Source organism: Pelodiscus sinensis, chromosome 5, assembly GCF_052426305.1.
Source record: "Pelodiscus sinensis isolate ZL-2025 chromosome 5, ASM5242630v1, whole genome shotgun sequence".
NCBI classification, from domain to species: Eukaryota; Metazoa; Chordata; order Testudines; family Trionychidae; genus Pelodiscus; species Pelodiscus sinensis.
Window position 1 is genome coordinate 7,406,122 of NC_143056.1, and position 23,714 is coordinate 7,429,835.

The 23,714-nt window shown below is 50.1% G+C and overlaps 1 protein-coding gene across 1 annotated transcript; it reads left to right on the forward strand.

Moving 5' to 3' along the window:
- Window positions 1-1,098: 1,098 nt before the first annotated feature.
- Window positions 1,099-22,617, forward strand: PTGER2 (prostaglandin E receptor 2). The gene is made up of 2 exons (XM_075926199.2): window positions 1,099-2,311; window positions 14,173-22,617. The coding sequence occupies exons 1-2, from the start codon at window positions 1,505-1,507 to the stop codon at window positions 14,419-14,421; spliced, it is 1,056 nt and encodes a 351-aa protein (XP_075782314.2). The 5' UTR covers window positions 1,099-1,504; the 3' UTR covers window positions 14,422-22,617.
- Window positions 22,618-23,714: the final 1,097 nt, after the last annotated feature.

Sequence of the window (23,714 nt, forward strand, 5' to 3'; positions counted from 1 at the left end):
GGGAGAAGCGCGCAGGGGCCGTGGCGGGGCTCCCCAGCTGGGGCAGGGGGTGCGCCAGGAGGAGCCCGGAGGGAGAGGCGCGCAGGGGCCGTGGCGGGGCTGCCCAGCTGAGGCAGGGGGTGCGCTAGGAGGAGCCCGGAGGGAGAAGCGCGCAGGGGCCGTGGCGCGGCTCCCCAGCTGGGGCAGGGGGTGCGCCAGGAGGAGCCGGGAGGGAGAAGCGCGCAGGGGCCGTGGCGGGGCTCCCCAGCTGGGGCAGGGGGTGCGCCAGGAGGAGCCGGGAGGGAGAAGCGCGCAGGGGCCGTGGCGGGGCTGCCCAGCTGGGGCTGGGGGTGCGCCAGGAGGAGCCCGGAGGGAGAAGCGCGCAGGGGCCGTGGCGGGGCTCCCCAGCTGGGGCAGGGGGTGCGCCAGGAGGAGCCGGGAGGGAGAAGCGCGCAGGGGCCGTGGCGGGGCTCCCCAGCTGGGGCAGGGGGTGCGCCAGGAGGAGCCGGGAGGGAGAAGCGCGCAGGGGCCGTGGCGGGGCTCCCCAGCTGGGGCTGGGGGTGCGCCAGGAGGAGCCCGGAGGGAGAAGCGCGCAGGGGCCGTGGCGGGGCTGCCCAGCTGAGGCAGGGGGTGCGCCAGGAGGAGCCCGGAGGGAGAAGCGCGCAGGGGCCGTGGCGGGGCTGCCCAGCTGAGGCAGGGGGTGCGCCAGGAGGAGCCCGGAGGGAGAAGCGCGCAGAGGCTCGTGGCGGGGCTGCCCAGCTGGGGCAGGGGGGGCGCCAGGAGGAGCCCGGAGGGAGAGGCGCGCAGGGGCCGTGGCGGGGCTGCCCAGCTGAGGCAGGGGGTGCGCCAGGAGGGGCCCGGAGGGAGAAGCGCGCAGGGGCCGTGGCGGGGCTGCCCAGCTGAGGCAGGGGGTGCGCCAGGAGGAGCCCGGAGGGAGAGGCGCGCAGGGGCCGTGGCGGGGCTGCCCAGCTGAGGCAGGGGGTGCGCCAGGAGGAGCCCGGAGGGAGAAGCGCGCAGGGGCCGTGGCGGGGCTGCCCAGCTGGGGCAGGGGGTGCGCCAGGAGGAGCCCGGAGGGAGAAGCGCGCAGGGGCCGTGGCGGGGCTGCCCAGCTGAGGCAGGGGGTGCGCCAGGAGGAGCCCGGAGGGAGAAGCGCGCAGGGGCCGTGGCGGGGCTGCCCAGCTGAGGCAGGGGGTGCGCCAGGAGGAGCCCGGAGGGAGAAGCGCGCAGGGGCCGTGGCGGGGCTGCCCAGCTGGGGCAGGGGGTGCGCCAGGAGGAGCCCGGAGGGAGAAGCGCGCAGGGGCCGTGGCGGGGCTGCCCAGCTGAGGCAGGGGGTGCGCCAGGAGGGGCCCGGAGCCCCCGGCTGCTGGGGAGGGAGGACAGAGCTGCGGGCCGGAGGGGGAGGGCCCCCGAGCCGCGCCAGGGGGCGGGTCCGGCCAGGGCGCAGCCGGCGAGGGAGGAGCGCGCCCGGGCTGCGCTCAGGGGGAGCCCGGCGAGGCGCGCCCGTCTGCCGGCACAGCGCGGCACCATGAGCGCGGCGCCGAACTGCGAGAACCAGCAGCACCTGCCGGCCGAGGCGCAGAGCCCGGCCATCAGCGCCGTCATGTTCGCGGCGGGGCTGCTGGGCAACCTGCTGGCGCTGGCGCTGCTGGCCCGGCGCCGGCTGGGACGGCGCGGCCGGCCCCTCTCCCTCTTCCACGTGCTGGTGACCGTGCTGGTGCTCACCGACCTGCTGGGCACCTGCCTGGTCAGCCCGGTGGTGCTGGCCTCCTACAGCCGCAACCTCACGCTGGTGGCGCTGGCCGATGGCAAGCGGCTGTGCCACTACTTCGCCTTCTCCATGGGCTTCTTCGGCCTGGCCACCATGCTGGTGCTGTGCGCCATGGCCCTGGAGCGCTGCCTGGCGCTGGGCCAGCCCTACCTCTACGAGCGCTGCGTGGGCCGCCGCTCGGCCCTGCTGGCCCTGGCCGCCCTCTGCGCCTTCGCCGCCGCCCTCTGCGCCCTGCCGCTGCTGGGCTTCGGGCGCTACGTGCAGTACTGCCCGGGCACCTGGTGCTTCAGCCGCATGGGCGGCGAGCCGGGCGCCTGGGACGCCACCTACCCGCTGCTCTACGCCACCCTGCTGCTGCTGCTCATCCTGGCCGTGCTGCTCTGCAACCTCAGCGTCTGCGGCACGCTGGTGGCCATGCACCGCCGCGGGCACGCCTCGCGTCGCCTGGCCTCGCTGGAGCAGCCCGCCGGGCGCCGCCGGGTCTCCGTGGCCGAGGAGGTGGATCACCTCATCCTGCTGGCCATCATGACCATCACCTTCATGGTCTGCTCCCTGCCCTTCACGGTGAGTGCCGGGGCCTGGCCAGCCGGCTCCCCCCCGGGAGTCTCCAGCGTGTCCCCTTGGTCATCTCGGTCCTGGGGGGCGGGGGGACTCTGGCACGTGGCCTTGTCCCCTGTCCCCTTGGTCATCTCGGTCCTGGGGGGCAGGGGGACTCTGGCACGTGGCCTTGTCCCCTGCCCCCTTGGTCATCTCGGTCCTGGGGGGCAGGGGGACTCTGGCACGTGGCCTTGTCCCCTGTCCCCTTGGTCATCTCGGTCCTGGGGGGTGGGGGGACTCTGGCACGTGGCCTTGTTCTGTGCCCCCATCCCAGGCCTTGGGGGTCTCCATCATCTGGTCTTGTTCCCTGCCCCCTTGGTCATCTCAGGCCTTGGGCTGGGGGGGCTGCCTTGTTCTCTGGTCCCCTTATTAATCCTGGTCTTTGGGGACCTCAAGCGCCTGGCCTTGTTCCCCAGCCCCCTTGCTAATCCCTTTTCTCGTGGGGATCTCTTGCACCCATTCCTCCTGTTCTCTGCCCCTGGCACATAATAGTCTAGGGCAGCGGTTTTCAAAGTACGGGTCATGACCCAGCGCTGGGTGGTGGAATATCGGGTGCTGGGTCTCGTTGCTGCAGGGGGGTCAGGTGAGTAGTGGGGGCGTTAAGGCAGCGACCTGCCTGTCCTGGTACCACAGACTGCGCTGCACCCCAGAAGCAGCCGGCAACAGGCCTGGGGACTAGGTGGGGGTGGGGAGAGAGCTCACAGGGCTCTGTGCACTGCCCCTGCTCCCACCACTAGCTCCTCCTGCCCATATGTTGGGAAACTAACACAGCGAGGCACAGGCTATCCAGTAAGTTTCTGGACTGCATTGGAGACAACTTTCTGTTTCAGAAGGTTGAAAAAGCTACCAGAGGAGAAGCTGTTCTGGATTTGGTTTTAACAAATAGGGAGGAACTAGTTGAGAACTTGAAAGTGGAAGACAGTATAGGGGACAGTGATCATGAAATAATAGAGTTCATGATCTTAAGGAAAGGTAGAAGGGAGACCAGCACAATTGAGGTAATGGATTTCAGGAAGGCAGATTTTGATAAGCTCAGAGAACTTGTAGGTAAGGTCCCATGGGAAGCAAGACTGAAGGGAAAAACAACTGAGGAGAGTTGGAAGTATTTCAAAGGGACGTTGTTAAGGGCCCAAAAGCAAACAATTCCGCTGTGTAGGAAAGATAGAAAATATGGCAAAAGACCAGCTTGGCTTAACAAGGAGATCTTGCACGATCTCAAAATAAAAAAGGAGTCGTATAAAAAATGGAAACTAGGACAACTAACAAAGGATGAATATAGGCAAGCAACACGGGAATGCAAGGGCAAGATTAGAAAGGCAAAGGCACAAAATGAGATCAAACTAGCTACAGGCATAAAGGGAAACAAGAAGACCTTTTATAAATACATTAAAAGCAAGAGGAAGACCAAGGACAGGGTAGGCCCACTGCTTAGTGAGGAGGGAGAAGCAGTAACAGGAAACTTGGAAATGGCGGAGATGCTCAATGACTTCTTTGTTTCGGTCTTCACCGAGAAGTCTGGAGGTGTGCCTAACGTAGTGAATACAAGCAGAGAGAAGGTAAGTTTAGAAGATAGGATACACAAAGAACAAGTTAAAAATCACTTAGGAAAGTTAGATGTCAGCAAGTCACCAGGTCCTGATGAAATGCATCCTAGGATACTCAAGGAGCTGATAGAGGAGGTATCTGAGCCTTTAGCTATGATCTTTGAAAAATCATGGCAGACAGAGGAGATACCAGAAGACCGGAAAAGGGCAAATATTGTGCCCATCTATAAAAAGGGGAATAAGAACAACCCAGGAAACTACAGACCGGTCAGTTTGTCCCAGTGAAGATAATGGAGCAGGTAATTAAGGAAATCATATGCAAACACTTGGAAGGTAATAAAGTGATAGGGAATAGCCAGCATGGGTTTGTGAAGAACAAGTCATGCCAAACTAATCTGATAGCTTTCTTTGATAGGATAACGAGCCTTGTGGATAAGGGAGAAGCGGTGGATATCATATACCTAGACTTTAGTAAGGCATTTGATACGGTCTCGCATGATATTCTTATTGATAAACTAGGCAAATATAACTTGGATAGGGCCACGATAAGGTGGGTGCATAATTGGCTGGATAATCGTAGTCAGAGAGTTGTTGTTAACGGTGCTAAATCCTGCTGGAAAGGGATAACAAGTGGTGTTCCGCAAGGGTCTGTTTTGGGACCTGTACTGTTCAATATCTTCATCAATGATGTAGATATTTGGATAGAGAGTACGCTTATTAAGTTTGCAGATGATACCAAACTGGGTGGGGTTGCAACTTCTTTGGAGGACAGGGACATAATTCAAAATGACCTTAGCAAGTTAGAGAAATGGTCAGAGGTAAACAGGATGAAGTTTAATAAAGAGAAATGCAAAGTGCTCCACTTAGGAAGGAACAATCAGTTCCATACATACAAGATGGGAAGCGACTGTCTAGGAAGGAGCATGGCAGAAAGGGATCTAGGGGTCATAGTGGACCACAAGTTGAATAGGAGTCAACAGTGTGATGCTGTTGCAAAAAAAAGCAAATATGATTCTAGGTTGTATCAACAGGTGTGTTGTAAGCAAAACTCGTGAAGTCATTCTGCCGCTCTACTCTGCACTAGTTAGGCCTCAGCTGGAGTACTGTGTCCAGTTCTCGGCGCCACATTTCAAGAAAGATGTGGAGAAATTGGAAAGGGTACAGAGAAGAGCGACAAGAATGATTAAAGGTCTAGAGAACATGACCTATGAAGCCAGGCTTCATGAACTGGGCTTGTTTAGTTTGGAAAAAAGAAGATTAAGGGGGGACATGATAGCGGTTTTCAAATATCTAAAAGGGTGTCACAAGGAGGAAGGAGAAAATTTGTTCCTCTTGGTTTCTTAGGACAGGACAAGGAGTAATGGGCTTAAAGTGCAGCAGGGGAGGTTTAGATTGGACATTAGGAAAAAATTCCTAACTGTCAGGGTGGTCAAATATTGGAATAAATTGCCAAGGGAGGTGGTGGAATCTCCCTCTCTGGAGATATTTAAGAACAGGTTAGATAGACATCTGTCAGGGATGGTGTAGACGGAGCTTGGTCCTGCCTTGAGGGCGGGGGGCTGGACTCGATGACCTCTTGAGGTCCCTTCCAGTCCTATTATTCTATGATTCTATGAACTGGCTGTTCCTGGGGCGCAGCCTGATCTGCGGGGCCAGGAGAGGCAGGAAGCCGCCTTAGCCCCCCCCCCCCACTGCACCACTGACCGGGAGCTGCTCGAGGTCAGCCCCTCTTGCTCCTGCTCTGCCCCACCCCTCACGCCAGAGCCCCCTCCTCCAGCCCAAAGCTCTCACCCTTAGCCCCACCCCGGAGCCCACACTCCAGTCAAACGATGTTGGGTCGCAGCACCAACAATTTTCTTCAACTGGGTCATGAGAAAAAAAGTTTGAAACCCGCGGGTGTCGTCTCCTCTGGGCTGTGAATTCCCTGCTCCGGCTTGGATTGTTGGTTTTAGTGCACGTGCTAGGGGGTCTGTGAGACACAAGGGGTCAGACCAGGTCAGTGTGTCTCAGTGACTAGCCTATGGACTGGCGCTGGTCCCTGGATCCAAAGGGGTGAGAATGCTGCACTAGATGGTGTGGGACGCGGCGAATATTTTCAGGGCTTCCATTCGGACGTTACCACCACAGTATGCTCGGTCCCTACATTAAAGAGAAGCCAGATGGAAGAGCCAGGCAGCCTCTTGAGTTAGGAGATTCAGGCATGCGACTCGAGTGAAACGCCAGATCCTTGCTCTGTTCCTGTCTCAGCCACCGCTTCCCTAGCCAGATCTCTTCGGTTACGTCTACGCTGCAATAAAAGACTTGCGGCTGGCCCCGCTCAGCTGGCCTGGCTCCAGGGCTATCCGGTTGTGGTGGAGCCATGTGGGCTGACGCTCCCACACTCTGAGAGCCCACAAAGGGGGCTGGGTCTCCGAGTCCCAGCCCAGCTAATCCCAGCAAACTGAGCGGTGCTCTGAGACTCAGTGCCGGGGGCTTTCGATCACAGGACAGATGTCACCTGAATGGCTCGGTGCCTCTGTTTTCTCCCCTGTGAAATGGGGCTAGCGTTTTCCCAGCTCTCCAGCGACTCCTGAGGACAAACCCGCTTTCTGGGAGCAGAGATGCTACAGGGACAGGGCTTCCCAGGGCATTAGAGCCACGACCCAACGTCATGTGACTAGAATGGGGTCTCCAGGGTGGGGCTGAGGAGAGCTTTGGGCGGCAAGAGGGGGCTCCGGCTTTGGGGGGGCAGGGCTGGGGCAGGAGGGGTTTACCTTGAGCAGCTCCCGGGCAGCAGGGGCGCTGAGGCAGCCTCCTGCCTCTCCTGGCACCGCAGACCAGGCTGCGCCCCAGAAGCAGCCGGCAGCGGTTCCCAGCCAACGGGAGAGCGGAGCGAGTGGTCAGAGTGGGGGCAGTGCGTGGAGTCCCGTGCGCTCCCTCCCCCCACCTAGGAGCCAGGCCTGCTGCCGGCTGCTTCTGGGGTGCAGTGCGGTCTGCAGTGCAGGACAGGCAGGGAGCTTGGCTTTAGTGCACGTGTGCTAGGGGGGTCTGAGACCTAAAGGGTCAAACTAGCTCAGTGTGTCTCGGTGACCAGCCCATGGACTGGCCAACCATCCAAGCCGGACCACTGCTCACCTGATCCCCCTGCAGCAACGAGCCCCGGCGCCCGACAGTCCCCCACCCAGTCACGACCCGTCGTCTGAAAGCCACTGACATAGTGCGTTTGCATGGGCCGTAGGGCTCCACAGCTGCAGCGTACAGGACCCGGGTCCGCTAACGTGCTGAGGTGCTGTGTGTAAATGCCGCTAGATGGCTGTAGGGGGATACACAATCCCTGGGGTTGGGCAGACGCGGGTTGCTGGGGTGTGGGGGAGCACACATGCCTCCGTGCCGTGGGACTAGTGTAAACCAGGAGATGGTTTTGCCCACTGAGCCAGGCTCCCATCGGTGAGGGGAAAGGACGTCCCGCAGCTTCTGCACGTCCCCACCTGGACACGTGTTGATTGCTAGGTGAAAGTGCTGGCTTGCAAGTTCAGCTGTGCGCATTCCTGGGCCCGGACCACAATATTGTGTCCGTAAACAAAGATAGGGCTCCGAGAATATGTGCGACACGCTTACCGTTCATAAGAATGTTGAACACTAGTTGACTTTTCACCGGAAGGTGTGAAAATGCTTAATAAGGGGGCGTGTTTTGCTTCTTTAACAAGTAGGGAAAATGAGGCAAGGTGAGGGTTATTTCTTTAAGTGTTTTGTACCACACAAAGAAAGATTTTGCATAGCAAGGAATACAAGTAGTGTCTGCAATTAGATTACCTGGATGCATTTAGGACTTTCAATCCGCATGCTTCATGGCAGAAAGAGAGAGGGTCAGGAAGCAATCCCCATGAGGTACACTACTGTATAACGGGGTGCATTTATAAGGGTTTATATGAGGTATGGGGAACCTTTTCTGGGTTGGGGGCCCCTGGCCCACAGAAAAATCAGTCAGGGCCACACACAGGTGACTTGAGAAACAAATGGGGGGACTGAAGAACCAGCATGGGCTTTTCAGGGCTGGGGTCAGGAGCCCCGAGACTCGGGCAGGATCCAGGCAAGCCCCGGGCTGCATCCGGCCTCCAGGTGTAGGTGCCCCACCCCTGGTTTATATGCTTTCCCCTGAAGGATTCACCACTGGCTGTTGTGACCGATTTGAAAATACAAGCCAAGCCTTGTGACTTGGTTTCTAGCTGCTGGAATGCGGCTTCTTGTAAACATCACCCATGTGACACAAGTACAGAACTGTCACCATTAGCCTGACTTTCTCTTGTCATTCAGTGAAGATAAGGGATCCTATCTACATTGAATGACAAGAGAAAGTCAGGCTAATGGTGATAGGATCCCTTCAGAGCTGCTGTGTGACTCAACCCTTGATTAGTCTGCAATATTCAGATAGTTTGATTCTTCCCACTTTGGAGGAAGCAGACCGTTTAGGGGATTTTTTTCTTCTGTTTTTCAGTTCTTTTTTCCTTGTCCAGGTTGGGAACACAGCCAATGCTAATTTTCCATTCCCAGAGATAGATTGGCATTACCTTTCATTAGCACTTGGAGAACTGAAAGGCCCAAGGTACAAATTAAGCTCTGGTCAAATGCACCATTATGGTTGGATTTCAAGAGCGTGATAAAGGAAATGTAATTACCTCTAGCAAACTGTTGTTCTTCCTGTGGTTTCAGACTTGTAATCATCAGAGCTGCTCCATTACCAATTGACGAGCCTTATGTTTGTTTAAGGGTCTTTCACTCTACTCCTAATGGTACTTTTCTCCATCTGGTTGGTCATGTGTAGACATGAGACGCAACTGCTGGTGTGCTCCTCGCAGGTGTGATTGGAGGTGTGCGTTTGCAATGAGCCTCTTTTGGTGAGGAAGGTTCTTGCGGGCCGGCCATCTGCATCCTTTGTTAGTCTCTAAGGTGCTGCAAGACTATTTGTGGTTTTTAAAAGTGTTTCCAGTTACAGACCCAGGGTATGTCTACACTACCACCCTAGTTCGAACTAGGGTGGTTAATGTAGGCATTCAAAGTTGCAAATGAAGCCCGGGATATAAATATCCTGGGCTTCATTTGCATCTTGCCGGGTGCCGCCGTTTTTAAATCCCCGTTAGTGCGGACTCCGTGCCCGCGGCTACACGCGGCACAGAGTAGGTAGTTCGAATTAGGCTTTCTAATTAGAACTACTGTTACTCTTCGTGGAACATAAGAACAGCTGTACTGGGTCAGACCAAAGGTCCATCTAGCCCAGTAGCTTGTCTGCCGACAGTGGCCAGCACCAGGTGCCCCAGAGAGGGTGGACCGAAGACAATGATCAAGCGATTTGCCTCCTGCCATCCCTCTCCAGCCTCTGACAAACAGAGGCCAGAGACACCCCAATTCTATCCCCTGGCTAATAGCCTTTTATGGACCTAACCTCCATGAAATTATCTAGCTTCTCTTTAAACTCTGTTATAGTCCTAGCCTTCACAGTCTCCTCTGGCAAGGAGTTCCACAGGCTGACTACACGCTGTGTGAAGAAGAACTTTCTTTTATTTGTTTTTAACCTGCTACCCATTAACTTCATTTGGTGTCCTCTAGTTCTTTAATTATGAGAACTAATAAATGACTTTTCTTTATTCGCCCTCTCCACACCACTCATGATTTTATAGACCTCTATCATATCCCCCCTCAGTCTCCTCTTTTCTAAACTGAAAAGTCCCCGTCCTTTTATCCTCTCTTCATATGGGACCTGTTCCAAACCCCTAATCATTTTAGTTGCCCTTTTCTGAACCCTTTCCAAGGCCAAAATATCTTTTTTGAGGTGAGGAGACCACATCTGTACACAGTATTCGAGATGTGGGCGTACCAGGGCCAGCATAGACTGGCTATGTTATTAAATGGTCCCTGAAGCATCTATTGATTTAATTGCATGTTGGACAAATTAGGTCTCCTGCTACACTCAGCTCAGGCCTAGCTCCTAAGCTCACTGAAGGCTTCATTTTTGTGGTTTCGCATGCACCACATCTGGCAGGGACGGCGACTGGAAGAGATGTTTTGGAGAGGACAAGTCATACTTGTCAGTTTCTTTAAATACCAAAGCCAGCCAGTCCGTTCCATGTGTGTGTGAGTGTGTATATAAGAAAACAGGCTCCTCAGGTAGTAGCCTAAGCCTAGTATTGAAACATTTTTTGGGACTTTGAGGGCAGGCTGGGCATCTTCCTCCATCTTTACTTTGGCATCTTCGCTCATTTCTCTTTTAGCAACTTCACATTTTGAGGGAAGTAAAATGTAGGGAATGTCCTGTGTTAGCATAAATCCCTGCGAATGGATTGTCGTGATAAAGTGGGTTAGTCCAATGACAAATTCAGCGCTGCTGTGAGGGATTAGCTGGCATCTCCAAGAGCGTGCAGTACCACATTTACCAGTGCGTTGCTCATGTTATCATGTGTAACACTGCACCCTGTGACCTGTAGCCCAAGAAATATGCCTTTAAAAACCTTACCTTAGAACATGACCGAAGTGTTAAAAGAACTCCCCCTTAATCAGAGGTGAAATCTCGGTGAGGAATAGAGAATTAGACAGAAAACATCTTATTGCCCCTCTTTAAATCCATGGTACACCCACATCTTCAATACTGCATACATCTTGAATACTGCCTCATCTCAAAAAAGATATCTTGGCATTGGAAAAACTTCAGAAAAGGGCAACGAAAATGACTAGGGGTTTGGAACAGCTGCCATATGAAGAGGGATTAAAAAGACTGTGTCTTTTCATCTTAGAAAAGAGGGGACTAAGGGGGATCTCTACAATTATGACTGGTGTGGAGAAAGTAGACAAGGAAAAATTATTTAATTGCTCCCTAACACAAGAACTAAGGGTCACCAAATGAAATTAGGAGGTAGCAGGTTTAAAACAAACCAAAGGAAATATTTCTTCATGTAGCACACAGTCAACCTGTGGAACTCCTTGCCAGAGGATGTTGTGAAGACCGGAATTTTAACAGGGTTCAAAAAAGAGCTAGATAGATTCATGGAGATTAGGTCCATCAATGGCGATTAGCCAGGATGGGTAGGAATGGTGACCCTAGCCTCTGTCAGAAGCTGAGAATGGGTGACGGTGGGATCAGTTGATGATTACCTGTTCTGTTCATTCACTCTGGGGCACCTGGTATTTGCTGCTGTCAGAGGACAAGCTATGGGCTAGATGGCCCTTTCATCTGACCCAGCATGGCCTTTCTTATGTTCTTATCTCCTGTTGATGGACGTAAAGCCAAAAGACATGAATCCCTTCCAAATGGCAACATGCAAAGATGAAGGATTGAAGTTCTGTCTTTAAATTACCCTTTTATGCCTTGCGTGTCAGAGATCTCTATTACAGGACAGCTGGGACTTTCTGTGGCCAGCTGTGTGGCTGAGTCATTCTGTGACCCTGAGCAAATTTCGTCATCTCTGTGCAGCTGGGGAGCCAAGGTGCAACCCGGGTAATCTCTACCTCGTTTTGTAAAATGCTGAGAACGGTTGTGGGGAAGGCAAGACTGAGTTGCAAAATGCCATTGCTAAAACAAGGCCTGTTGCAGAGGGGATGTTGCCTGTGCCACATGTGATGTTCATGGCATCTCAAAACAGAGCGGGATGTTTATTTCCTGTTTCGGGGCAGTTGGTCTGCAGTGGGATTCGCTGAAGTACATGCAAATCCGTTCAATGTAAATACACAGACATGGGGAAACGGACTTCTCTTTAGACTGTTTATTTCCACGTGGGAAGCTGTGGGACGGAACAGGCTGCAGCAGCTGCTCACTACAGCCCTGCGCAGATACCAAAATTGTGTATCTGTATCCACAAAAATGAGCGGCAGGTATCCACAGATTTGCAGGCAGGCTCTACGGATCGGGACAGCCTGCCGTTTGGATCCCTGCAGGGCTTCTGTGTGCTAATGATGGTCAGGAAATGCCTTCAGCAAGCATTTTTCAAATAAAGGTTTGGGATTAGTCCTAGCTCCAGTGCTGTTCAGTACCTTGATCAGTGATTTAGATAATGGCATAGAGCGGGGGTGGCCAACCTGTTCCGAAGAGCCAAGATCCAGCTGAATCCAGCATGAAGAGCCAAGGCAAAAGTTATAGGGGGGGGGGGGGGAAAAAGAAAGACTGGCTCCTTTAAGAAGGGTTTTTGGCCTCAGCAGCTGCCATATTGGATCCGTCATTTTGATACAGACGGCTCCCCTTCCCAGGAGAGCCAGGAGCCATGGGCCATGTTCAGGGGGCGCGGGGGTGGCTTTGCCTGGCATAGAGAGTAGGGATGTGAATGACTGGTCGACTATCCAATTAGCAAAAACTTATAGGATAGTCGACACACTAGTCGACTAGTTGCTCCCCCCTTGCTCCTCTATCAGAAAGAAGCAGCAAGCGGGGAATAAGGGAGGGGGTGCTTCAAAGCAGTAGAGCTGCGTGGAGCCCGGGGCCAGACCCTGGGCTCCACCTGGCACTGCCGCTTTGAAACACCGCATGCATCCCGGGGTCAGCTGGGGACTCTCCTGCTGACCCCAGGCTCCATGCGGCGTTGCCGCTTTGAAATGCCACGGGGAGCACGGGCTGTTGCTACACTTCAGAGGCAGAGGCACCCTTATTGACTAATCGATTCGCCAAATAATCTAAATTTAACATCCCTAATAGAGAGTACATGGAGAAAGAGTGTGGACCACACCAAACTGGGGTTGCAAGTGCTTTGGAAGGTAAGGTTAAAATTCAAAGCGATATGGAGAAACTGGAGAAAGGGTCTAGAAAACATGACCTCAGAGGGAAGATTGAAAACATTGGGTTTTTTAAGTCTGGAAAAGAGAAGACTTAAGAAGGAGAGGAGGGCACAATGACGGTTTTCAAATATATAAAAGGGGGAGGGAGAAAAAATTGTTCTCCTTAACCTCTGAGGATAGGACAAGAAGCAATGGGCTTTAATCGCACCACGGTCAGTTCAGGTGGGACATTAGGAAAAATTTCCTATCTGTCAGGGTGGTTGAGCACTGGAATAATAAATTGCCTTGAGAGGTGGAGGTTTTTAAGAGCCGGTCAGACAAACTCTTGTGAGGGATGGTCTCAATAATGCTTAGTCCTGCCGTGAGGGCAGAGGACAGGCCTGTCAGGCCTGCCTTCCAGTCCTACAATTCTGTGATTCTATACTGCTCACTGCCTGAGGGATAGATAACATGTACGACTATGACAAAGCCCTACATCAGATGGCTCAAAGTAACAGGCACGTTGGTTGAGCTGGTCGGGAACAGAATTTTCCATTTCCCAGAAGATTCTTTGAGTTATTTTTTCTGGAACAAAATTTAAAAAAAACACACCTAATTTCCTCCGAAATGAAACTCTGGGGAAAAAATTCTGATCAAAACATTTTGTTCTAATTTGGATAAAGACATTTTGAAATAAAAAGTAGTTTTGAAACAACTGAAACATTCTGTTCTGCAAGTGTTGACGTGGAATGCTTCGTTTCTGTCAAAAAGTTTCTCCTCCCTTTGCCCCAATTAAACTGATGTGTTTTTGTGGAAGGGTTTCTCTTTTAACGAATCTGCATTTTGCAATGGAAAAATGTGTCAGAAAATTCCTGATCACCTCTCTATATTGGAGAGAAGCTTGCCTTGCCTGAGTCTGCTCATGTTATGCCTGCCCTGTGGATAAAAAGTGAATGTCAGTTTTTAGTAGAGTTAGGAATTTTGTGATTTTTTTTTTATGAAAAAAAATCAAATGTGTTGAGCCCTAAACTGTTCGTAAAACAGGGTCAAGTTTGATGGATTTCCTGACTTGAAACAAGTGTTGACGGAAAAAATAGTTTTGAAATTCAGTGTTATTTTGATACATTCTAAATTTTAAAAAAAGTGGTGGTAGGGGGGTTCAGTTCAAAATGATTTTCCTTTTGACATTTACACTAATTAGTAAAAAGGGCAACTTTTTTAAATCAACTTTTTGATTTACCTGAAATGGGAAAAAAGTTCATTTCTTAGTTCATGGATGTTTTCAAGATGTTGACTTTTCATCCCAAATCAAGACAGGAGAAAAATTTTGATCTCTTGAAAATATTAATGGGACACATAATCACTCTCCCACTCAGCTCTTGTCTTTAGATCCATCTCTTTGGTATCTCATTAGAATGAAATTCCCTTAAAACAGTGAAAGCCAAACATCTGTTGTGAATATAAAAGTTCCTTTGAACATGCTTTAAAACTCAAAGGACGGCGTTTTATACGTATGCGTCAAAATACTCCTATGATCAATCTAGCATTTTATTTTCCCTTTGTCTTTTACAGATTCGTGCCTATGTGAACAAATTTATGCAGGGTGCTGATGACTACAAGAAGGACTTGCTAGCGCTAAGGTTCTTATCCATTAATCCAATTATTGACCCTTGGGTCTTCGTGATCCTTAGACCTTCAGTTCTGAGGGCAATCCGTTCTGTGCTGTGCTGTCGGATGTCCTTAAAGACCCAAGACAACAAAGAGACGAGTCCTGCTGCAAAGTCAAAATCCAATAAACAGATTGACCTTGGCGGGCCGTAGTCCTAGTGGCTTTCAGCGAAGACAGCTGGAAGATTATGCTGAAATGGCTCTTCAGGGTAACGAGCAAACTCAGAAGTGTAAACACGACAGGAAGCTGTGCGTTTAGGTTAATAAATAAATACATTTACCGGACAATGGATGGAGCTGCAGTTGGGTTGACAGGACGCTGCAGGTTTTCCCAGAAAGCATGAGGGAAGCCCACCTAAAGGGAGTGGTTTTTAAAACATTTATCAGCACATCCAAGAGGATCCTCAATAACTGGATTTCTGTTCCTACTAGATAGGCACTTTCATGCTGAACTAAGGACGTGTGCTGCATTCGAAACGCTAAAAAGCTGTAACCCTGGGAGCTGAATGTTTTCTTTAACACTACACCTAGTGATGCAGTGGAGCAGCGAGAGGCAGGAGTGTCAATAATATAGCTCCGGCTCGTTGGGTGGTGGCCAAACCCACCAGGCCTTGTTAGCTTCCTGGAGGCTTCACTAGCCCTTTATCTGACTACTGAAACGGAAGTCTGTAGAAGACTTTGTGGGTTTGTCTGCGAAGTCTGTGTTGCCATGAGCCTTTGTATCACTACAATCTCACTGGGGGAGGTTGAAGGGAAACCAAACCCAGCCCTGCCTCTTGGCGCTCAGTTTTCCAAGTGTCCTTCAGCGAGGGGTGCAAAAATCCAGCTGGGTTCCTCTCTTATGGCCAAAGCGAGTGGGCGAACGATAATAGAGACCTCCTGGGTTGGAGCACTCAGCGCCCCCTGCAGGCCGCCCCCTGCCCTTCCACATGCAACCGCTTGGATCAAAGAGCTTGGCTTTGGCCTGCAACCCGGCTGCTGGCCTCTATTCCACTGCAGATGCCCATTCCCCACTGAGGCGTGCCGGTAGCATAAGGAGCTGAACATGCGTCTGAGCATGCAACCCTCTGAGGCTGGATGCACCCACTAGGGTGCAGCCTGCTGCCCGTCCGTGCTGGGAGGAGGGGGTTGGTTCTTCAGAAAGAAGGAGGCTTCCCCTGCCTTCTCCTTAGGAGTTTTCTACAGCACCCAGCACCTTTGTATTTAAGTGCCTCTTCCTACGCAAGCCTGCGGCAGCCCTGTGCACAACCAGTCCACGCAGCCCCTACTCATAGGCATTTTCCATATAAGGCCAAGGAAGAAACGCCACACAAGCCAGTTATGTGATAATCCCCCCTCACCCTCGGCAAAGCTGCATGAATGATGACAAAGTCTTAAATGTCCTGGAGAGCTATTTCACAAGCTAGAGATGCTATCTGGCCAGAGGAGCTGGCCTCGCGGTTCCAACCGGGAAGCGGCCTTCGTGTTCCATTTGGGGCCTGCTCCCACAGAACTCATTGGGAGCATTGTAGGGTCCCTGTCTCCCGTCCGAGCCCTCCTCTCTTTTCCTAGAGCGACTGGCCCTGATTCAGCGAAGCACTTACGTTGCGGATGCGTTGCTGAATCAGGGCCCTCGCGGTGTGGTAGTGGTCGCTGAACATCCCTCTTCTGAAAAAGAGGCAGTTTTCATGAGGTGCCACACGTAAGGCCGGTTTTCGGACAGACCGTGCTCTGTTGTACACGATGCAGACGGAGGGTGTCCATGTACATCCGCCGCTGTCCTGTCTGCTATGCCAAGCAGACGGCAGAGGTTCGGAGAGGAAGTGGCCCCAAAAGAATTCCACCGGGTGGACATTTTTGGAGGCTGTAGGTAGACCTGCTCCACAACACAGAAGCTCACATTAGTGGCCAAAGTCTGTAGTTCTCAACCTCTACCATGTCCAGACCCCTTCCCATTTCTTGAGATAGGAGTGTCAGGATGTGAGATCTGCCGACTACCTACTCATGCCCAATTCTTATTCTCTAGTGCCTTTCCTTAGTAGATTTCAAAGCACTTTACAAAGAAGGTCAGTGTCATTTTGCTCAATGGGAAACGGAGGCACCTTTTTATTAAATATAGGAGGTTATTTTTATATTAAAGCATTATTTCCAATGTTCCAGGCTGTCGCTTTCTATTGAGATTTTTAGTTAAATAAAAATTCATTCCGGTTGTCAGGTACGTGCTCTCTGCTACATATATTCTCACCCACGGCATGTTGTCAGGATTGGATCCAGTTTTAGACCAAATTGATTTCACATCCTGCACAATCCTCACTGGAGTCAGTGCAAAAGGATCCAAGTCCATTAAACTTCAGTTGAGAAATGGCCTTATTCCAGGTAACCTTTTCCCCTTTAACCGCAGGGCTAAAGTCAAATTAAGCTATGCAACTTGAGTTATGTTAATTGCATAGCTGAAGTCGAAATAGCTTAATTTGGCTTTTGGCGCTGTCTATGCAGCTGGAAGGCAAAGGAAGAGCACTCTTCCTTTGACTGCCCTTATTCCTCATGAAATGAAGGTTACAGGAATCAGAGTAAGAAGTCCTCTGCTTGCCATTATTTCTTTATGATGGAGATTGCCTATCTCCTAGAACTGGAAGGGACCTTGAAAGGTCATTGAGTCCAGTCCCCTGCCTTTATAGCAGGACTAAGTACCATCCCTGATGAATTTTTGCCCCAAATCCCTAAATGGTCTCCACAAGGATTGAACTTTTAACCCTGGGTTTAGTAGGCCAATGCTCAAACCACTGAGCTATCCCTCCCTCCAAAATAGCCCTCCTTCCCTCTCAAAATAACAGCTTACAGTTTGTTCTTTTTTATTTCCAAATATCTGCAGTTATTCCAAAATAACGCTGCTGTGTAGATGTACCCCAAAGGGCCTTCATTGAAGTCATTGGACTTGTCTTATGCTAGAGAGTAATTTTGCCAAATGGGATTACCCCTGATGGATGTCAGGGATGCATGTGTTACTCAGCTTTCTCAAAAGGAACAAAACATAAATCACATTTTATTGCAAGTGGATCTTGTATATTTAAGAGTTTTATTTCTGTCTAAAAATATCCAAAAAAAAAAAAAAGATTTGAAGCTTTTTTTTTATTTCTGCAATTGACGTAACATAAAACTACTGTAATAAAAATAATCCTTTCAAAGAAGCTGTTCTGAATCATATGTGGTTTTATGCAGAAGTCACAAGTCAGAAAATAATCTGCCATATGGATGAAACGTAGCCCACATGCTAGGTTACAAAATCATGGAGTGGGGAGGGAAATTAAAAAGAAAAGAAGATTCAGAGTAACACCAAGGACGTCTGTGAGTGTGCTGAGTAAGTCGGTTTATTCTAGAACTGGATAGGAAATGGTCTCAGAGGGGTAACCGTGTTAGTCTGTAACTTTAAAACGATGAATAGCCTTGTGGGGAAATGGTTTTTCACTCCCTCAAATATTTGGAAGTCTGAAGTTGTTTTCCCCCTATGTCTCATGGAGACAAAGTCAAAATCTCAGAGATATTAGTGAACCAAAAACAACAACAAAAAATCCCATGTTTTTAGTTCAGGTCAGTTGAAATGTTTCATTTCAATAATTACGGAATGTTGTGTTTAAATTTTGATAGTTTTTCTTGTAATCTGTCTTAGCCCAAATTTTACTTACATTTCCAACACAAAGCTTGGCAAAGCAGTTTGGCAAAGCAGAAATTTTTAGCCTGAAGCATTAGTGGAACGATTCACTGAATCTAAGCCTTTTTTGAGAAGTTCCAGGGTGGGACGAATTGGCATTTTTCAACAAACAACATTTTGCTGAAACATTCCCAACCAGCTTTTGTTGGTTTGGGGTTGAGAGACAAAACCTTTGATCAAAAATACTGAAATGAAAGTAAGCATGGCAGTGCCTGTTACCAGAGGGGTGTGATTAAATATCTATTTTTCCACAAATGATGTGGCTCCCAAATTACAGAAATAGATTTATTCTTGAGCTGTTTGCTGGACAAACATTGGAACGTTGCTTCTCAGGATGGAAAACAGCACACCAATTGTGAAAGAGATACTGTTTTGACTCCCTTAGAGCCAAGACGCACATTTTCCCGCCAAATGTCTTATTAAAATACAAAACGCTGCATGCTACAGTATTTGTAAGATACAAGGAATACTAGACTGGTTGTGAATTTGTGCTCATCAAAAGAATGATTGACTATCAGGCATTTGAAAGCTGTTGATTTTCATACAGTGAGTCAGTGTGAAGGAGAGCAGCTGATGACTGGGATAAATAAGTCAGGGATTGTGTAATTTGTCAATTAGCCACTATCCACAGGAAGTACTCTAGTCTCTGAAATATGGGTGGGCAGATGACAGACATGGAATAATATTGCACGAAGGAGGTGAAAATGTTTTCCTGGTTTCAGAGGAAAAGACTGCACCTAGCTGCTGGGCGGGGGAGGGGGCATATTGTTCCCATATCGCTGTGGAGGTGTGAGTGATAAAGGTATCTGTTCAGTGCATAACATTCACTTTATGGAACAGATTTTTAGAAGAGGCTGGAATTGCACCCTTACAAAGATTGGCTTCTACTGGCTTTGACCGGAGTTGGAAATTTCAACCTCCATTGTGACTTGCACATGCAAATTCCTAAGTTGTGCATGTAACTCTAAGGCTATTTCTAGACTGCAGCTATTTCCTAGGATACCGGAGATATCCTAGAAAAGCAATGCTGTGTCCAAGGAATGCATCTGCTTTTCTCCCAAAAAATTCAGAAAAGCAGACGCGTTCTTTCACCATCCCTGTAAACCTCGTTTTACGAGGAAGAAGGGATGGCTTGAAAGAGCAGGTTTTTCCGAAATTTGGCGCCGTGAAGCTGCGAAAGAAAGAAAAGTGGAAAAAGATATGCAAATTGCAGTTCTTTTCTTTGTAGTCTAAACGTAGCCTGAGAAACATAAACATGCATTTTAGCAAATGGCCTTCGGACCGTTGTTTAAAAACGTGGCAGGGGAGGGGGAAGGAGGGGAGAATGCAGGAATATTGCACCAAATGAAATTAATAGGTAGCAGGTTTAAAACTAATAAAAGAAAGTTCTTCATACAGCGTGTAGTCAACCTGTGGAACTCCTTGCTGCAGGAGGCTGTGAAGGCTAGGACTATAATAGAGTTTAAAGAGAAGCTAGATAATTTCATGGAGGTTAGGTCCATAAAAGGCTATTAGCCAGGGGATAAAATGGTGTCCTTGGCCTCTGTTTGTCAGAGGCTGGAGAGGGATGGCAGGAGACAAATCACTTGATCATTGTCTTCGGTCCACCCCCTCTGGGGCACCTGGTGCTGGCCACTGTCAGCAGACAGGCTACTGGGCTAGATGGACCTTTGGTCTGACCCAGTACGGCCGTTCTTATGTTCTTATGTAATATTAGAGGTATCCCACCCAGTATCCCAATATGATTCAAAGCAACCTTTAGAATGACAGAGAGTTCTGGTGGTCTATTAAGCGTGCATGTCGCTTATTCTGTATCTTGTTCCTGGCCATACAGGAATTTCTGGTTTGGTTGTAGAGTACATTTTTTTTTCAGAAGGGTAGGATGGGGTTTTGTTTGTGAACAGGCTGCATCTGACATGCACAGTGTTTGGACTTCAGAGTAAACTCGTCTGACAAGGTACATAAAACAAACGGGATTGTAGAGGGTAACACATTAAATATGAGCCAATGTGAGGCAGTTGGGAAAAAAGGCCAGTAGCATTCTGGGCTTTGATAACAGGAGGGCTCTATATAAGACACGAGAGATGATTGTCTTCATTTATTCAGCACCGAGGCAGCTTCAGCTGGACGGGCACCACACTTTAGGAAAGAAGTGAATAAACCGGAGAGACTCCAGCAGAAAGCTACAGAACTAATGGAACACCTGACTTTGGAAGGAGGACGACTGAGCAGGCACCTGATAACAGTCTTGAGACCCGTGAAGGGCTGTTATAAAAGAGGACAGCGGACAAGTGTCCTTCATGTCCACTGAAGGTAGGAGAAGAAGCTGTGGGCTCATTCTGCAGCAAGGGAGATTTAGCTTAAATAGCATGGAACTCTTTCTAACGGACAGGGTCATTAAACTCCAGAGCAGGTTTCCAAGAGGTTGTGAAACCCCCATCACTGGGGGGGCGGAGGGGGTTAAAGAACCAGCTAGACAACCTCCTATTACGCATGGTCTTGGAATATTTGGTTCTGTCTCAGCCTAGAGGGCTGGATTGGATGCCCTCTCAAGGTGCCTTCCAACCCTACATCACTATGAAATCTGTTCAGTAGTACAGATCTCCATCAACAACAGAGATGGAGGGGGATGTTCCTGGGAACACCTGAGATAAGGGTTTGAGCCAATCTCTTCAGAAAGACGAATGCTTGCATTTAAGTTATATTTTAAATCATGACGGGTGTGGAAAAAGTGAACAAGGAAAGTTACTTATTCCCACAATATAAGAGCGAGGGGTCACCAAATAAAGTTAATAGGCAGCAGGTTTAAAACAAACAGAAGGAAGTTTTTCTTCATTCAGCACACAGTCAACTTGTGGAACTCCTTGCCAGAGGATGTTGTGAAGACCAGGACATTAACAGGGTTCAAAAAAGAGCTAGATAGATTCATGAAGGTTAGGTCCATCAATGGCTATTAGCCAGGATGGGTAGGAATGGTGTTCCTAGCCTCTGTTGGAAACATGAAGATTACCTGTTGTGTTCCCTCCCTCCAGGGCATCTGATATTGGCCACTGTCAGCAGACAGGACACTGAGCTGGATGGACCTTTGGTCTGACCCAGTATGGCCATTCTTATGTTCTTAAGAAGACCAGTCCTTCAAATCGCAGGCTCAGCCCCTAAAATAGTACTTTTCTATCTCCTTGCTATCTGCACCCATACATGAAATTCAGGAAGACATACAGTTACCCAGTGCCCATCCATCTGCAATCTCATCAGAGTACATCAGTTTCCCAGCATGGGCACACCACACTAGTTCAGGGGCAGAGGAAGGTAATAGGATGCGTAGGGAAAGCTGCAGAACCCCAGATCCACCTCAACACGTCCTGCAAACATGCCTATGTTTCTGCAGGTGGAGTGGTTGATAGTTTCCTGAAAACCAAGGCCTTGCCCTTCTTTGCTGCCATTGTAGGAGCTCATTAAGAACATCTACACTATAGGATAAGGTGGAATTAAGAGATGCAACTACATAGAACCACAGAACACTAGGACTGGAAGGGACCTTGAGAGGTCATCGAGTCCAGTCCCCTGCCCTCATGGCAGGACCCTGCTCCGTCTATAGACCATCCCTGATAGATGTCTATTTAACCTGCTCTTGAGTATCTCCAGAGATGGGGATTCCACAACCTCCCTAGACAATTTATTCCAGTGTTTCACCACCCTGACAGATAGGAAGTTTTTCCTAATGTCCAACCTAAACCACCCTTGCTCCAGTTTAAGCCCCTTGCTTCTTGTCCTATCCTCAGAGGCCAAGGAGAACAATTTCTCCCTCCTCCTTTAAATACTAACAAACCGCTATCATGTCCCCTCTCAGTCTTCTCCTTTCTAAACTAAACAAGGCCAATTCTTTCAAGCCTCCTTCATAGCTCATGTTCTCTAGACCTTTCATCATTCTTGTTGCTCTTCTCAGGACCCTCTCCAATTTCTTCATCTTTCTTGAAATGTGGTGCCCAGAACCGGACACAAGACTCCAACTGAGGCCTAACCAGCGCAGAGCGGAGCGGAAGAATGACTGCTCGTGTCTTGCTCCCAACACTCCTGTGAATGCAGCCCAGAATCATGTTGGCTTTTTTTACAACAGCGTCACACTGCTGACTCATATTTAGCTTGTGGTTCACTATAAGCCCTAGATCCCTTTCTGCCGTACTCCTCCCTAGACAGTCGCTTCCAATTGCATAGCTGAAGTTGAAGTAGCTTCACTCGACTTTTGGCGCTGTGCATGCTGCTGGAAGTCGAAGGGAGAACACTCTCCTTTTGACTTCCTTTACTCCGTGTGGAAGCAGGACTACCGGCATTGACCGGAGCACCCCACTCAGTTTGAATTAGCAGGTCTTCACTAGATCTGCTAAGTCAGACCCAGGAAGATCGACAGCAGCAGCTTTGATCGTCTCGATAGCGTAGACGTGCCTTAAGGGAGTAGGTCCCAGCAATTAATAGAATGTGATAGACCAGAACCTGATCATTGGACCACGACTGGGGCAACCTGGCAGCTTCGGTCAGCTGTGGATGCTCCTGGAGTCCCCGGCATCATGTTGACGCCTCACGAGTGGAGGCTCGGCCTTCCCAGAGCGGGGGAAAGACGCAGCAAAATGTATGAGAAAAGCAAACCTATTTAAAAAAAGAAAGGAGCAGAAAAAGTTGTGGGGGGGGGGGGCGGAAGAAGAGCTGGGAGCAGCTCTCAGGATATGGGAGGAGGGTGGAGCCCAAGTCGAAATCCATCCCGAGGAGGGAACTCCAAATGGAGAAGGGGGGAAGGTGGGTAAAATGATTGGGGTTCCTAAGAGCTATTACAAGCCAAAGAATAATCCCACCTATGAAGCTCAGCAGTCAAGGGGCAAGCTGACCTTGCCAGAGCTCATTTTGAGAGAACCTGAAGGGGGGTTCCAAAGAGGATGGAGAGAGGCTGTTCTCAGTGGTGACCGATGACAGAACAAGGAGCAATGGGCTCAAGTTGCAGTGGGAGAGGTTTAAGTTGGATATTAGGAAAAACTCTTTCCCTAGGAGGGTGGGGAAGCACTGGGATGGGTTCCCTAGGGAGGGGGTGGAATCTCCATCCCTAGAGGTGTTTAAGTCTCGGCTTGACAAAGCCCTGGCTGGGTTGATTTAGTTGGGATTGGTCCTGCCTTGGGCAGGGGTCTGGACTTGATGACTCCTGAGGTCTCTTCCAGCTCTAGGATTCTATGAATCTACACAGCAAAGGAAAACTGTACCTGGCCCGGACCAGCCAGCTCGGAGTGCCAGGGTGTTTCACTGCTGTATAGACATAGCTTAGGGTTCTGGTGCAAAATATTCCAGGATGGGGAGTGATCACGTGAGCAGGAGAAAAAAAATATCATGGCGAGTGATCACAGGAAGTAAAAACAGGAGATTGCTTTCTGCTGCCATTTTCTCCATGGGCCCTTGTGTGACAATCTTAGGCCTATTCCAGGAAATCCACTGAGTTGCCTTTCCCTGTTACAGGCGTAATATTACAAGCCTCCTAGCACGGTGTCCCTTGCCTGAACACATGCTAATACTGAGCCAATGTTGTCTACAAGCATGCACATCCCACTCCTGTTGGTTCCCATGGCTTTCACATACGCATCTGGGGACAGACGTTGGCTCTCCATCCCTCACTGTGTGTTCTTCCATGAAATCCCCCCACATACTGTCATTCCCAAAGTTTTCCATTACAACTTTTGTTTCAACCCGCTGGCCTACGGCTTTTTTGTTTGTCTTTTGA

Bases quoted from the DNA above. Each gene is read 5' to 3' on its own strand.
- PTGER2 (XM_075926199.2), top strand. From the start codon at position 1,505: ATGAGCGCGGCGCCGAACTGCGAGAACCAGCAGCACCTGCCGGCCGAG. The intron at 2,312-14,172 runs GTGAGTGCCGGG...TGTCTTTTACAG, and splicing joins TCTGCTCCCTGCCCTTCACG to ATTCGTGCCTATGTGAACAA.